The 16,562-nt window shown below is 48.6% G+C and overlaps 1 protein-coding gene across 3 annotated transcripts in view; it reads right to left on the bottom strand.

Moving 5' to 3' along the window:
* The window catches only part of TMEM164 (transmembrane protein 164), a 166,700-nt gene extending 152,073 nt beyond the window's left edge, over positions 1–14,627 (bottom strand). Inside the window, exons 1-2 of one of the 3 annotated variants that reach the window (XM_044764240.2) lie at positions 14,488–14,627; positions 13,079–13,744 (exon numbers count right to left, since the gene is read on the bottom strand). In XM_044764240.2, the coding sequence (XP_044620175.1) occupies positions 13,079–13,471 (393 nt within the window). In that variant the 5' untranslated portion in view covers positions 13,472–13,744; positions 14,488–14,627. Of the gene's footprint in view, positions 1–13,078; positions 13,745–14,105; positions 14,239–14,487 lie in introns of those variants that run through there. The other 2 variants (XM_044764239.2, XM_044764242.2) reach the window with 2 other exon arrangements.
* Between the last annotated feature and the right edge of the window lie 1,935 nt (positions 14,628–16,562).

Here is a 16,562-nt window from a genome sequence, read left to right as displayed (position 1 = left end):
TCTATTTCGCTGTGTGACTTTGGGCAAGTCACTTCACCTTTCCGGGTCTGTTTGCCCATCTGAAAACACAACGGAGGTGGCGAACTAGAGGACCTCCAAGGGTTTTTTTCAGCTCTGACTTGACATCATTCTGCATTTCAAAAACCTGAGAAAGTACGGCTAGAAAACTTTCTTCAGTATCTATAGTCTGCCAAAGGGAAAATCGACTAGAACCGAGGGAAAGAATTAGATAAAACAAAAATGACCTTTGTGGAAGGCTGCAAATTAGGTAATATACAGGCAGTATACTTAGCACAGTGCCTGGAGCATAATTAACATGATCAAAAATGTTACAAGTATAATTATTACTCCTAATTTTTCAGCAAGTGTACACATATAATCAAAAATTATAGTGAACTCTTCCTCCTAAATTTGACAATTTTTTGCATATCTAGCTTTGTTCCAGGTTTACAGTGTTTAAAAGGTCTGAGGGGGACCCTAAATGAGCAGTGGCACCAACTGTCCTTAATGTAGATGGATAGTTATGACTGGAAAGCGAGAACCCAGCCCCAAAGGAAAATAAAGAGAAAATGTAAGTGGGAGGAGGCAGGATTAATCCTGAGTTCACTGCAAACTGACCTTGGAAAGGGGGATGAAAAAACAACTGGTGCGGACCACAGTGTACTTTGCAAATTGTTTTTCAGAACAGACCCAAAGCAGGGAGTCAGCGATTTGGGAAGATGATCCTAGCCTGGTTTCCACGTGTGTCCATCTGAGCAAACACGGCACCGGCTGTGAGGTATGGCCAAACACGGCCAGTCAGGAGGCACCGTGACACGGCGGGCTTCACATTCCTCTGATTCCAGAAATCTAACGCAGCCTTAGCCTAAAGGTCACCCCTATCTCCTAGGTCCAAGACAGCACTCCCCTGAGAGCCCCTGGGAGGACATCCATAGGGCTGAGGGGCAACCCATTCTCTTCGCTCACTGGCCAGAAAGCCCACAAACAAGCAGGGAAACCTGACCTTGGCTTGGGTCTGGCTGCAGGGCTATTCTGAGGAGAGCTGAACTGGAAGGTCCAGGGAGCTGCTGTGCGGTGGAATAGAAATCAAAGGTAAAACCAGCTCTTTTCCTCCAGGTGCCCTGAGATTCCTCCAAGGACTGGGAGCTCTGGGGGGGGGAAAAAGGGAGAAATGCCCACATGAAGCAGCAGCCAGCAGCAGGGCAGCCCCAGGAGCTAAGGGCAAAAGTGCTGAAGGGAACAAGGCCCTCACGCACATGACCCTCAGCACCATTCCTGCAGAGAGAATCAAGGGCTGGACAGGCATGTGCACACTCAAGTGCCTGGAACTTAAAAAAGGAAACTCTTAACAAATGCAAATTGACAAGGAACAGGTGGTGATATGAAGAGGCCCCCCCCCCTTCGTTACAATCTCCCCCTAGGACTTGGAACGAGTGACCTTCCACAGCTAATTTCTAAGTGTTGCTGTTTGTTTTAGAAATGCCCTCCAAGCCAGCACGTCCCAGGGAACTGGGATTATTGTTACAGAAAACATGACCTTAGCCTTCTCAATTCTCAACTCTAAGACTAAGGTACTGCCGACTTCCAAACAATGCTTGGGAATATGCATGGAAGCTTTCCAATGGCCTTGGTGGGGGGGGCAACCCCACCCCGAGGCTGTGAAGTCACATGACCCAGGCCTGGTCCCTGGAAGGCTGCACTTAAAGGAGGCCTTCCTCTAGTGACTGGCAACTCAGGCCCCAGAGGAGGTCAATCCCAAAAGAGAGTGTAGCTGGGTCTTGAAAAAGAGAGAGGTTTCCCATATCCCAGAGATATAGGAAGAAGTGTCTATTTTTTTTTCTACCCAATTGCTGATGTGTAAGGCAAGGCACGATGAAAATCGACTCCCCTAAGCGGCATATTTTCCACCACACTGTGCTGCTCCTTTAGCAAAGATACTCGTCTACTTTAAACCTCTTTCTCCTAGGAGCTCCGGGAGCTACCCTTTCTCCTCCAATAATTATCTAACCCTGATAACGGGCGGCACTTGAGAAAGTTGCACTCCCCTCACTCAAAAGAAATTAGTGGCAAAAAGTGAAGACTAAACGCTCGCACCTGTCTCTGCCCAGCCCCAAACCATTCCTTTCATACTTCTGTCCTGCGCTCACTGGTTTCCTAGGCTACCAATCTCAAGATAGCTTGCACCCTGGAGCCTGCCCACTGATGAAGAGCAGTGATAATGAAGGCGAGAGGTCCCTAAAAGCCAAGCTTCCTACCACGGACAGCCATCCTCCAAATTCTTCAGAAAGAACTGGGTGATTTGAGGTAACTTTCAAATTACCCAAAGCTGTCCTTAGGCCTCAAACAGCCAGGGAACCCTACCCCACAGACATGACATGGGTGCTAACTTCGCTGAACCAATCTTTTTGCCCACTGCATGAAACAAAGAGGCCAGGGAAGCTTTTCTTGGGTGAGATACTTAAAGCTATTATCCTATATCTAATTCCTATCATCCTGTCCCAACGTAGGCACCCAAGCTTGCAGCAGCAGCCGCCATGATGATAATGATGATGGTCAGCGCATCACCATCATCACAGCTAAAATTTATTGAATGGTTACTATGTGCCAGTACTACCTTAAGTGCTTCATTAGTCTTTTCTCATTTCTCAGTCACTTCTCATTTTCTCAATTTAATCCTCACAACAGCCGTGCAGGGTAGGTATGATTGTTATTGTTTTACAAATATGGAAACCTAGGCTCAGAGAGGTTAAGTAACCTGCCCAGGGCTACACAGCTAGTGGGAGGATTTGAACGCAGACCTTTACCATCCGAGAATCTGTGCTCCTACCCAGTATGCCCCTGCCGCCTTGAAATATATAGCAGGAATAACACCACTGTGAAAAACTGCTAACATTTATTCAGTGCTCACAATGAGCCAGAATTTCTGCTAAATGCTTGATTTAAATTATTTTGTTTAGGGGCCGGCCCTGTGGCCGAGTGGTTGAGTTCGCACACTCTGCTTCAGCTGCCCGGGGTTTCGCTGGTTCAGATCCTGGGCGCAGACATGGCACCGCTCATCAGGCCATGCTGAGGCAGCGTCCCACATGCCACATCTAGAAGGACCCACAACTAAAATATACAACTATGTACCAGGGGGCTTTAGGAGAAAAAGGAAAAATAAAATCTTAAAAATAAATAATTTCGTTTAATCTTCACCGCAACTCTATTAGGCAGCTAGTAGTAGGAGTCCCATCTTCGAGGTCAGTGAAACTGAGGTTCAGAACAGTTAAGTAACATAGCTAAGGTCACGAGGTGATGGTGCTTAAATACAAACCCAGGAAACATGATCCAAAAGCTTAACCTATTAAGCTGAACTTGCGTTAGGAAAAGGAGGCATTTCGACTGCCCTACTTCATCAGGCTCCCTGCTGTGTCCCAATCCAAACCTACAGTGTCTCAGCGAGAATTTAGCAAGGAAAAGCCAGTGAGGAAGCCTGTCTGGCCCTTCTGTGTACTGTATATGCCAACAACTCCGATCTGACTAATCTATGCAAAGAAGATCGACTTTTTCTACAAGTCTATCCTCACTCCCGTTCCCTCAACTTGATTTCTGAAGAAAACACCTCACATCCAGCAGCTTCTGCTCACGCTCTGTCCAGAGCATCTAACAGTGTTTACCCAGAGCTCCCAGAGCCATAGTTAAGGACCTTAATGTGCAATCTGGCTCTGCGCCTTATTTAATCAGCACCTGAATGAAATGTCTCTTTGCTAGCAACAGCCAGAGCACAGTCAGTCAGAGTCTTTCTGCAAACACAGCTGGTCGATTGGCACAGATGATTCAATTCACAGGCAAAATACACCCTGAGTTTATACCATCGCTGACGTGTGATGAAGACAGGGAGATTGAAGGCACCGGGATGCAATTAGAATGGGCTCATGCTTCCATTCTCGTCCAGATAATCTCGCTTCTCCCTCTTTTACCCACCGAAACACCTGCCCACAGGGCAGAGCTTGGATTGTTTCTGCCAACAGGCCGATCGTCTCTAACCTCCTGGCTCCTGCCATCCATTCCCTTCCCTCAGAACCACCCAGCCCAGGACAAGACTCAGCCTACCCTTCCTCCCTCTGGCATTTCCTCAGGCAGAAAGAAACCAGAGCCAACCAAGAGATCCCCCTACCCTCCCCTTCAGGACCACAGGCTGGCAACAAGTCCAAGTTCCTAAACACACCACGCACAGACAAATGTGCAAGCCATGCCCTGTTGAGCTGGTAGCTCTTTCCCTGGAAAAGAGATGAGTAAACAGAGAGGGCTGGTGCCAAGAAGAGGAGGACTCATCCCCAGGCATTTGGATTGAACTGCTGTATCCACGCACCTTGGAGGGAGCCTTACCCTGGGGGTCAGCCAGTAGGGAAGCAAGACACTGATAACTCCAGTTCTGTGGTTGGGCGTGTGGGGGAGGTGGAAAAGAGGCCAAAAATTGGGCAAGGAACATGGGAAAGGCCACCTGCTCAACAACATTGTGACACACCCACCAATTAGAGATCAAGTTGGGATAACAAGGCCCTTTTTAAAACTCATTCTCCAGGGGCGGCCCCGTGGCTGATTGGTTAAGTTCTCACGCTCCACTTTGGTGGCCCAGGTTTTCACTGGTTCAGATCCTGGGCACCGACATAGCACCGCTCATCAGGCCATGCTGAGGTGGTGTCCCACATGCCACAACCAGAAGCACTTACAACTAGAATATACAACTATGTACTGGGGGGCTTTGGGGAGAAGGGAACAAAAAGAAGATTGGCAAAAGATGTCAGCTCAGGTGCCAATCTTTAAAAAAATTAAAAAATAAATAAAATAAAACTCATCCCCTCCCCCATGCCCAGATGAGTCTATGAGCCATTCACACTTCAGTATGAACCTCTTAAATGGAACAGCAGTTCTCCCTACTTCCATTATGGATATCACCTGCTCTGCTGAAATGGGCATTTTGAATTGCAGAAGGGATTGTTCTGGAGCTTGGAGAATTTGAGAAGGAGGCAAGCTCGGGTAGCTGGGTCAGTGGAGAGACTTGGAAGCAGGGAAGAAGGAACAGGAAAAAGAAGCAGAGGGTCACATTGCATCAGTTCTGCTGTGGACCTTAGTGAGGGCAGCAACCATCCTATGAGCCACTAAAAGTCCTCTCGTGGTCATAGCGGGATGCCTGCTATCTCATTTCCTGTATTTAATGTCTGCTCACTCTCATCAATGGTCTGTGTGTCTGTCCTTGACAGGGTGGGTCCTCCTTGGGACAGCACAGAGAACACAATTCTCTATCTCACAAGCCACCTATCAAGGATTGGTGAGCAACTGCAGTTGTCTTATCAACAGCCCAGAAATGACAGAGCATTCCTAGAGTTTTAGTTGGTTTGCAAGGGGAGAAATATGAAGAAATCTTCCAGATAGCAATATGCAAATAACTCAAGGTTACAGTTGAACCGCTTTCCTGCGAAAGAGGAAGCAACTATGTGCCCTTTCACAAATCGTTTCCTATGCCTAATATTTCCTTCCTTCCTGCAACACCCAACGAACTCCTAGTCATTCAGTTATACATGTTTATTGAGCACCTGCTATGAGCCAGGCCCTGTAAGAGGCACTAGAACAGAAAACAGGACAAACAAGGGTCTGTGCTCTCATGGCGCTAATGTGTCTCCTTCATGAGCCAGCTCAAATGTTGCCTCCTCTAGGAAGCTTTCCTTAATTGCACTAGGAAAAAAAAAAGACTTTATCCTCTATGCTTTGTTCAAATCTGTTACTGTAATGTTATATTGTAATTTAGTTGATCTCTTTTCTTGCCTGTCTCATCTAAACTGTGAGCAACATGAGGGCAAAGAATGTTTCTTATTTGTCTCAGAATCTCCAGTGCCTGGCAAAATGTTTGACACACAATAAGCATTTGATAAATGTTTGCTGAATGAATGGAAGAATGAATAAATTCCCATGAGCATTTAAAACAAGAGTCCTGCAAACAGAGAGTTAGGGTGCAATAACCATGTGTCAATATTTCCTCTTGTTTGTTACCAAAAATCTTAGAGACTGGAAGGCAGGGAAGGGACGTAGAAGGACTGGAAGGTGATGAAGGGGGCCTGGCTGAAATACTCCATTGACAGAACTCCCAGTTACCAAACAAGCCACTGGAACTCTAAAGCTACCTTAAATATTCACCTCACAATAATTTGGGGCTCTCAACCTCTAATTTCAGCCACATTATTTAACACCTACAGAAACACGAGGTGCTGCCAGAAGACTAAATGCCCTGCCCACAGACCACCCAGATTCATGCCAGTCAGGATGAGCATTTGAACCAGCTTCCCATCTAATACTTTAGCCACCAGATAATATCTCTCAAAGTGGGGTCCAAGGCTCACAACATTCCAGAGTTCGTAATAAATAGAGATTCCCATCCTCGCCCTACACCTTCTCAGACTCTCCTTGTAGAGAGCCAGGCATTTGCATTATAACAAGCTTCCAAGGGAATCTTTCACAAAGAAAATTCAAGAATCACTGCTCTTCACACCCAGTCTCTTCATGTCCACTCAGCCAGTTACTGGCAGAAAACAAGCACCTAAGACTAGATATTCTCAATTTAACAAAAGATGAAAGACCATGGAGGTGTTAATTAACTCAACTGGGAAAATCCTTTCACAATGTATACATTTATCAAATCATCATGTTGTACCCTTTAATATCTACAATTTTCTTTGTCAAATATACCTCAATAAAGCTGGGGGGAAATAAAGTAAAAAAAAAAAAAAAAGATACAAAAGACCAGGAAAAGCTGAGAACCCTGGCTCTTCCTGCAGAGAGTATTTCAATGAGGCACGATGACAATGAGCTACCCACTGAAAAATACGGATGGGGAGAAAGAGGTGGAAAGTGAGTCACTAGCCTAATAACACTTTCTTAAATGTATAGGATATTAAAGAAGGAAAAGACGAAAGTACATGTCCACATGTCTACCAAGGGATTAAGACCAAGATCCAACAGCATCATTTCCTCCTTGGGATGAAAGCGAGCAGATACTTTGGGCAGAGAGCTGGCTGCAGTTCTAATAACCAGCTCTTTGTGATGGAAATTCAACTAAAAGATGTGTGAGCTGGCGCTGAAACCACCTCTCTCCTCTGGCTATTTCAAAAAACAGACAGGAGATTCTCCTAACCGGCACAAGAGGCATAGGAACTGTGCCCTTGAGACCTCAAGAGAATGCAGACAGGGCCACCAGAGGGAAAAGAAAAAAGCGCAGAAAAATTTCAGCTCTGTCAGTCAGTCAGCATTATCCAGGTACACATTAAACAATTAATGTGCATGTACAGTATTGTATTAAACTCTGCAGGGAATGACAAAGAGAAAAACACTATTCCGTTACATAAAAAAAAAAGTGTTCACGATAATGGTGGAGACTAAACAAAATGCAAAAACAAGCAACCCAGCAAACACTTACAAAATTACCTGCATGTGTACAAAAGTTTATGTTAAAGAGCCATATAGTGGGGCCAGCCTGGTGGCATAGCGGTTAAGTTCATGCACTCCACTTTGGTGGCCTGGGGTTCGCTGGTTCGGATCCCCTGTGTGGACCTAGCACTGCTCATCAAGCCATGCTGTGGCAGCATCTCACATAAAATAGAGGAAGATTGGCACAGATGTTAGCTCAGGTCCAATCTTCCTTTCTCTCTCTCTCTCTCTCTCACACACACACACACACACACACACACACACAAAGAACCATATAGTCTGAGGAGTGTTCAGAGGGTTGGGAAAGGAGGACAAAAGGTCTAACAAGAATGACTGGAATAACTGGAGTCAGGTCAGGGTCATCTGGAAAGTTTCACAGAGGAGAATCTTCAAAGAGGAGTACCTACAGAAGGGAGGAACACATGACAAATCCCACAAAGACAGCACATCTATGGCAAAGGGACAAAAGTCCAGGGACCCTGTGGGTCGCCCCTTGAATAGGAGCCAGCAACATACTGTTACTTAAAAGCAAGCCCTATGCTGGGTTCTATAAGCAGGTGCATGGCAAGAAAAGGCTGAGAAGTAAATCTTTCCTCTCCGCTGGGTGTGGGCTGGACTCTGGTAAGAGTCACAGCATCCAGTTTTATAGGCTGTGCATTAGAAAGGCACGCAGGCAGGGGCAAGGATCCAGAGAAAAGCAACAGAAATGATGACGAATGGATTCTAATAGCTACCAAGAAAGGTGAAAAGGAGTTGAGGTTTGTCAGTTTCTGAGTCTGAGGTAAAAATATATTGGTCATCTGCCAGCTATGAACAGCTTTGCCCAGCTTCTCTGTTTAAGTGACCACATAGTTATTCAGAGGATTAAAATGTTTTGTTTCCATCTGGTACGTTTCCTGGAGTAGACAGAGACAGGAGAAGGTTAAATAATTTGCTCAGGTTCCTGCAGCAAGCCATGAGCAAAACTAGCAACATAATTTTAAATCCCAGTGCTGTCTGTGGGTTGTTTAATCCACACCACTTCTCTTTATAATGGACGCCCCCAAAAGACTATAACAATGAAAGATGGAAAAATTCTCTGCAAATTTCCTTGGGGGGGGGCAATAAAACAAACTAAAAAGGAATGTCATGCCTCACTGCTGAGGCCCATATAAACGTCATCCCCTTGTGTCCCCCTGGACTGATGACACAGGACACAGTTCATCTGATAAGCTCTCAGCAGATGGCTGGATCCCTCATTGTACCCATTACCCACCCAAGTCAATTCCAAGCAGGAGCAATTATTAGTGCTCCAGACAACAGATGGGGGTGAGGAGATGTGGCTGGTCTGAAATCAAGTGTGTGTGTGGCGGTGGGGGTGGGAGGGTACCAAAACCCTAGTTCTCCAATCCATCAGGTTTTCTCTAAAACAAATCCATCACAGAGTCAATGGAACACACCAGTGTATATTCAGTTAGTCCCAAAAGGTGCCACAAAAAGCTCAGAACTGTTTTGAATATGTGCCATTCTACACTTTCAGGAAGGAGGAAGTAAGAAAAACAGTGAACCAAAAAGCAGGAAAGCCATATCTGGTAGAAATTGGACTTCTAATACAGTATTGCAAAGAAGAAAGAAAATCAAATAGCAATCGCAACTCTAAAAAAGGATGGGGCTCACTCAGTATTACTGGCTAAAAACCAGTGAATTGGGGCTCCAAGGTCAATAGCATCAATTATTATTTGCCAAACGGCCAGCCTGGATGCAGCCTGCCTTGGGCGCACAGACATCCAGGGTTAAACATCATATGTTGTGCCGCACTGAGTTCAGCGCCCAGCCAGGAGATGTTGACAGACACATACAGAACCAACAGGAATTGAACAGTTGGACAAGACATCCAAAATGGGATCTTTTTGTTGAGTTCCTCAGACAGAGACAATATAACTGGACGTTAGAGAGATAAAGGACCACTAATTTAAGACCACCAGTCTTTACAGATACAGTCAAATTCTCTGGAATTCTAACCCTTCTGCTGAGAAACTGTAGATTTTAGGACTTAAATATAGCTATGAGAATCTCTTCCTGCTAAAGCCTAGATTCCCACTGCAGCAGCTCGTTTTAAAGCCACCTCTGCCACTAACTTGCTGCTGGGTGATTTTCGGTAAACAGCATAAGCATTCAGTAAATTCATTGCCTGTCACCTATACCTGCCAAAATAATTTGCTCAAGGGGACTAGCCATGCTTGAAGAAATACTTATTGGTATAATTGGTAAACACCACTGATATTCAGCAAGGGGTTTAACGATGGTGGGTTAATCTTGGTACTTGCCAATCCTGAGAACCCTCAAGCATCTCCGGCTTGAGCTATGATGTGAGGAGATGCTGCTTCACTCATACAAGCTTCCATCAGTCCACAGTCCCAGGGCCCTTGAGAAATCAGATGAGACCAAAGAGAAACCCGACAGCAGGAATATTAATCAAGAACAGAACTCAGACACAAGAACTGCCCTTCCTTATGCGTCTAAAGTTGGCAGTCACCCAAAGGCAGCACGGCTATCATAAGGGTCTATGTTTCAAAGCCTTGGAAATAAACATTTTACAGACTGAAAAACGGGAGATGGGGAGATGAACCAAGTTCCCTCCAACTCTTCTATTTCCCGGCCTAGAGCAATACTGTCCTCGTTACAGACAAATTGACACTGACTCTGTGGAACAGGGTTTTTCTATGAAGCCAAAATTGAGTCATTCTGTTCAGAGACACATATCAGAAATGTTTCTGCTAAGCTATCCCTTTCATTTCAGCTAACATCTTCCCTTCCTTATCAGGACCTCTGAACTCCATAGAATTTACTGCCATAATATAGCTTAGTTCAGCTAATTCACTTGCCAAAGCATTTCTTTGTACTCAACATCTCCCCTTTGGGATATACAGTCATGGGAAATATTTCAACATCTCTTTCTCCAGAGCCACGCTAATCTATCACAACCAGAAATAAGATAACGCATGTGAAAGTGCCTTATAAACAGTAAAGTGCTAGATAAACATAAGGTATTATTAACCATACTTAACTGTCATTAGTCTTTGCTGCAACCAAGTCAGAAAATTGTTTCTAATCATCTGTTGTTAAAGTTTTTTGAAGGACTCACACCAACTTTAAAAATCCATACATTCCTGCTGCCCAGGAAGAACCGCAAGTAGGGTATAGGATGTTGGATTCATCAAAGGCTGCCCTGGTAAGCCAGAGGTCACTATTTAAACGACACAAAGCAGTGACTTAGGAGTAAAGGGCAAGGGAGCATAATCCTGGGCGGGCTCAAGAATTCCTCAGCATGACTCCGTTCTCCGCCCCCGCCCTATAGCTTCAAAGTTACAGCTAACCGCTGGACAAAAGAAAAGCCCAGGTGACAGGAATCAGCCCATAGTCCCGCAAACGTCCATCTCTCTGCAGCAGCCAGCCCCAAATGCCATCATCATCTACACATGTCCCCAAGGGTGGCCTGTTCAGGTTTATTTTACCGGGGAGACAAAGGGAGCAAAATACAACCAAGGATGAAAAGATGAACAAGGCTACCTGACCTCGGCCAAGAAGAAACTAGCTCCATTTTTCCGCAAAAGGAGGCCAAAAGCACTCGCAGAACAGCTCTCTGTTGCAGCCACAGCCACTGCTTATGGAGAAAAGAATCGCAGGACATAGACTGTCAAGAGCTAGGAGTGCAACTCTGCCTCATTTTGCAGATGGGCAAACTGAGGCCCAGGAAGAATACTTTCGCCAAAGTCACACAACTACTTAAAGCCAGAACTAAGTCTCCAGAGTCTTCTAAAAGCCTCTAAAAGCCTTTCCACTAAAAACCACGGTGCTGACAGGTTTGACATCATCACACGAGCAGCAGCCCCAGTCAAGATGAATTTAGTCCTTTGTTGACCTTCTAGATATGTGGTTGCCCGAGGCCTCAACACCTCTTTGTAGAAGAGGCACCCTCTGACCCTCGCCACCTGCCATCCAAAAAAAGCACTCCTGTCCCAAGAGCCTCGCACGGCGGCGGCTGAGATGCGTTGTTTCCTCTCTTTAAAAAAAAGCCCATTCATAAAAATGAAAGCCGCTCAAATTTACACAGAAGGTCTAGCTGGGAAAGCCCTGGGCTTTCTGTGAATGGCATCACTTCCCAAGAAGCCCTTTCTTAAAAAAATGCTGCCCACTCCAGCCCTGCTAGATGCTTACAACCACTCAGTCAAGAACAGCCTCATTATTCCAAAGCTATCCACACCTCTTTGCCACATCTGCAAGATGGGAAGGGGCTTGAGGGCATTCACCAAATTTTACAGATTGGGAAACTGAGGCCAGGAACCTGCAATCAAAGCAGTTCCTAGAACATAGAGCTAGAAAGCACCCAAGCCACAAGTAGGCGTGCCATGCGGATCAGCCGCGGCCTCCCCACAGACTGCCCTGCCATTCCACTGACAGCCTGCAACCTCAAAGAGGACGGGTTAGTTTTCCAACCCAGATGCTAATTCATCTTTTGGCTGCAAGCAAGCAAGCTCCCTTCCCTGGGTCCCACCCGGGCTATAAAACGGAGATAATAATCTCAACCTTCTGCCCCACACAGGGTTGTCACACGTCTCCTGAGAATAACCTTCTACAAATATAAAAGAAATAAAGATGCTAACGATAGGTTTCAAAACCGTCCCTGAATAAAACACACCAGGTTTTCCACAGCCTGTAATCTAAAAAAGATTTTCCCTTTCTCCTCTTCCTCCTCCTCCATGATTTGTAGTTTTAGAACATCTCTCCACACAGGCTGAGTACAGAAAGACAATCTCACTCTTGGTCCTCACCCAGATTATTTTTATGTATCTGGCAACTTTCCTTTTCAATCCTATTTGTTTTTCTTAGCACCACTAATGGGAGATAAAGAAATTAGCTCTCTGAGCACCCCTGGACCATGACCACAGAAGACAGAATAAGAGTGGTAAGATGGAGAGGCTTGCAAAAAATAAATACCCTCTCACCACGGATAGAAATCACCAGCCCAGAGTTCATGAGTCAGCCTGGGGCCTGTCTCAGAGCGCACTTAGTGGGAGCTTGGTGCTGCCCCACTGCCCCAGCACTCCAAGGCGGAGCTCACCCTAAGAGCAAGACCTCCCAAAGGAAAGAGTCATTAAGAGAAACCCATAAAAGTATTTCCCCAAAGTACCATGGTGGAGAGGAGACAAGGAACTTTAAGTGACCATCTCCAAGAAAGAGTGTCACCAGGCCTCTGGGAAATTAACTGCAGCAGGGGCATGGGGGCTGGGCCATGGTCCCCAGATGTGACTCAGAAAGGGCACCTGGCTGGGTTGGACTTCCTGCTTGTGAAAGGCCAGGCGGGGCCAGGCTAGGAGGGGAGGAACAGGCGGCCTGAGTGTCAGTCGTTCCTAGGGCTCCGGTACTGTGTTCCTCAACTCCACTGTGGGGCTGACGCATTGTGCAAAGGTGAAAGAAAGCCAAATCTGAAATCCACACAAAAACAGCCATTCGTTGCAAAATCATTTTTCAGGCTCCCACTTCCCGCAGGGATAAGGTGCTGTACACTACCAAGTGTCCTGAGCACACAAATGACTCTTATCACTGAGGCTGCCCAGGAAAAAGTCAACACACTCACATGCATCATGGTGACCAGGTGACAGGGGTTGAGCAGGTAGATGACGGTCTTGGTGGCGAACTTAAAGCCCACCTCCACCCCGAAGGTCAGGCACAGGGCTACTAAGAGCAGATTCTTGCTCAGGCTCTCCTTGCCTTCCTCTGGCCGCTGGGTCACCTGCTCTGGCTGGCAGCCACGGCGGCCACCCCTACCGTCCTCCTTCGTCTGCCTCAGGATGTGCCGCAGGGCCACCAGGATCTCCAACAGAGCCAGGGTCAGGACCACCACACTTTCCAGCAGCCGCTGCTGCCAAGAAAGGAAGGCAGCACAGTCGGGGCCCCCATTGCCTGCAAAGCTGGGGTCCACGCCCCCATAGAGCCAGTCCAGGAGACTTTGGTAGCTATACCGGGACATGATGCAAAGTGGTTCCCCTCTACCACCGTGCAGGAAGCAAGAGCGAGATGGAACACGACCCCAGAGGGTTGCCCGGGTGGTGGGACATGTACGAGGGCACACCCCCGCACTCCCCTCCAGACACCGGGGCACCTAGAGCAGGGCAGGGGAAGCTACACGCGAGGCCCGGGGTAAAGTGCTGGCTCTAACTTGTCCCCACGGCTGTCTGGGGAGCCCCCCGCGCTTCTCCAGTGGCCACCAACGAGGCAGGGTTGAAACGAGCCGTTGGCCAATCTAAAAGGAAGGAGAGGAAAAAAAAAAGGTCTCAAAGAGGCAATTGCATCGGGAATTACGAAGCGGGGAGGGGTAACTAGCGAGGGAAGAAAAGGGGAACAGGGGCAGGAGCGAAGCAAGCAGGGGTCAGGGGAAGCCGGAGGCCGGGCGGGTCAGGGCGAGGGCCGATCGGACCCGGCAGTGCCGCGGGAGCGAACCGGGGGCAACCAGGGTGAGAGCGAGGGGACACGCGGAGGCCAGGAGAGGAGCTAGCGGGGCCGGGCAGGCGGGAGGGGAGGTGCGGGGGGGTGGGGGGGGGCGACGGGGATGACCGGGACGCCGGACTCCGCGTCTCGCGCACTCGCCACAGGGGATCTCTTACTCCTGCAACCGCGTGGCCGTCTTTGCCCCCAGCTAGGAACTTCGCTGCCAACGGGCCCCTCCAGCCAATTTAGAGCAGTCCCGGTCCAGCCTCCCGCCCCCAGGTACACCCCCGAGCCCCCAGCTCCACCCCCGGGCCCCAGACGCCCGCCCTCCAGGCAGCACCTCCCCCAGCCCGCGGCCCGCCCGGGACCGGCCCCCCTCGCGCAGGCAGGGGAGGGAGGAAGCCGGGAGGGAGGGAGGGAGGGAGAGAGGGCGGGAGGCCGGGCCAGCCAGGGGCTGGGCTACAGCCCGCGCCCTCCCTCCGCCCCGGCGCCGCATCTTCCCGCGCCTCCCGCCCGGCCCCGGGGACGGGCCGCCGCGCCCCTCGGGGCTCCACTCACCGGCAGCGCGGCCCGCGGCCCCGGCTCGGGCGGCCGCTCGGCTCCCGCGCGCCCCGCGCCCGGCTCCCCTGGCGGCCGCAGCAGCCGCCACGGCGCACGGCTCCTCCTCCCCGTCTTCCTCCCCCTGCAGCCGCCGCGCTTGCTTCCTCCTTCTTCCCCTCCCTCTCTCCTCCCCCTCGCCGCCGCCAACTCCCTCCTCCCGTCCGGCTCAGCCTCTCGCCCCCCGACGCCCTTGGGCCACAGCCACCCCGCCTCGCCTCCTTCCCTCTTCAGCCTCCCTCATTTCCCCCACCCCTTCCACCATTCACACCTCCCACCCTCCCTCCCCAAGGCTCTCCCTCCTCCCTCCCCCTCCTCGAGGCTCAATCTCCGCCTCCTTCCCCTCCTCTCTGGCCTGCCTCGCATTCTGCACTCCGAGCCTGCACGCGTGCACTTCCACCTTCCTTCTCAACCGTATACAGAATTCACCTCCTCTGTGAAGCCTTTTTGATTGACCCGGTTCTCTAGGGCGTTTCTTTGTACACCGGGCACATAGTAGGCGCTTAGGCGGCCCTCGCTAAATTCTGTGGGAATGAATAAGCCTGTCTAGTGATGAGCAGCCGCGCAAGCTTTGCTTTGGGGTGCTTTCTGGGAATGACCTCCTCTTCGCGTTTCCTCCTTTCTGCCCTAAAACGGTGGACTCGTGCAGGACCAGGAAGGCATGTTCTCTCACATTTCTAGCTACAGTCCCACTCCCCACTTCAGTGCCTTAGACAGAGGCTATTTCCCTTTTCCCAGTTCTTCCCGTTCCTGCTCTGCTCTGGTATCTTCCTCTCTTTAGAAAGCCCGGGCCTCAAACTCACCCCGGCCACTCCCTCCCTCCCTTCTCCTGCCACGCCTTCGATCCGTCGCGGACTAGCTGGAGGAAAAGCAGCTTCCCTTGACCTCTCGCCCTCCTCACTCTGGGCAGGGGAGCAGCTGCCTCCCGAGCTGCACGTGGCCAAGAGCCCTGCCACTGAAAGGCCAGCCAGGACAAAGTGGGTGTGGAGGTGCCCGAGAATTGGATAAAGGCGACTGATTGAAACAGGGTCCCCTCTTCCCTGCTTCTTTCTACCCATAGACTGTAATTTGCTTTTCTTGGGACAAGGAAACAAGAAAAGGACGTTCGCCAAATCTACTTCATGTTGGTTTAATGTTTGTTGAAGACTCACAGTGAATTAGGAGAATATCCAGAAAAACACAGGCACCTTGCCTAGGAAAGACTTTCGGGTGTTGGCTACAAGCCAGGCTCAAAACATAAAATACAATCTACTGTATTATCAGGCCATTGTCCTCCCATCCTTTCCAAGTCTGGTTTTCCTGACAAATATAGCCTCAGAGCCAGATAGCCTTGTCTAATTGCAAGCTTTGTACAGCATCTACCATAGGCCTGACGCTCTTTAAGTGCTAATTAATAAAGAACAACAACAAACAAGAATTGATTCAGAGGCTCACTCGTTCATTCTCCTTAGGTGTTTTGTTAAATCCTCTGCAACATAAGCAAGGAACATTAAAGAGAAAGCTGTGGAGTTCCTGGTAATGACAGGCAGCATCCGGAGACCTCAAGTTGCTATCTTCAAGGAAGTCAGGATGAGGTTATAGCGCTCAGTAAATGGCTTCATTAATCCCTCCAGTTTCCATGCTGAACTTCAGTTGGGACTTTGGCCTAGAGGGTCCATTTGTTGGCAAAATGACCGTCTTTAATGACTGTAACCAGGCCAGCTTCCTCACCTGAGCCACAAATTCCTCTTTTTCATAGACAGCATAGCCAAGTGTTTTTAGGACCTGAATTCTAATTCCATTTATGCCTTTTACTTGCTGTGTCACCTTGGGCAACTTACTCAAACTGTGCCTCAATTTCCAACTATTAATTGAAGGGCTATCGATTATCTATTATCTGATTCCTAGGATTATGCACATTTAAATGAGTTGAATTATGTAGAACAATATAGTATCTGGTGCATAGAAAATGCTCAATAAATGCTACCCATTCTTGTTACCCAGTTCTGCATCTGTGCATGCATGCTTGCACACGTGCAAACACTCAAATTCAGGGC

This window comes from Equus asinus, chromosome X, assembly GCF_041296235.1.
Source record: "Equus asinus isolate D_3611 breed Donkey chromosome X, EquAss-T2T_v2, whole genome shotgun sequence".
In the NCBI taxonomy this organism is placed as follows: Eukaryota; Metazoa; Chordata; class Mammalia; order Perissodactyla; family Equidae; genus Equus; species Equus asinus.
Note: the sequence above shows the minus strand (reverse complement) of the source record. Positions and strands in the feature narration are given on the sequence as shown.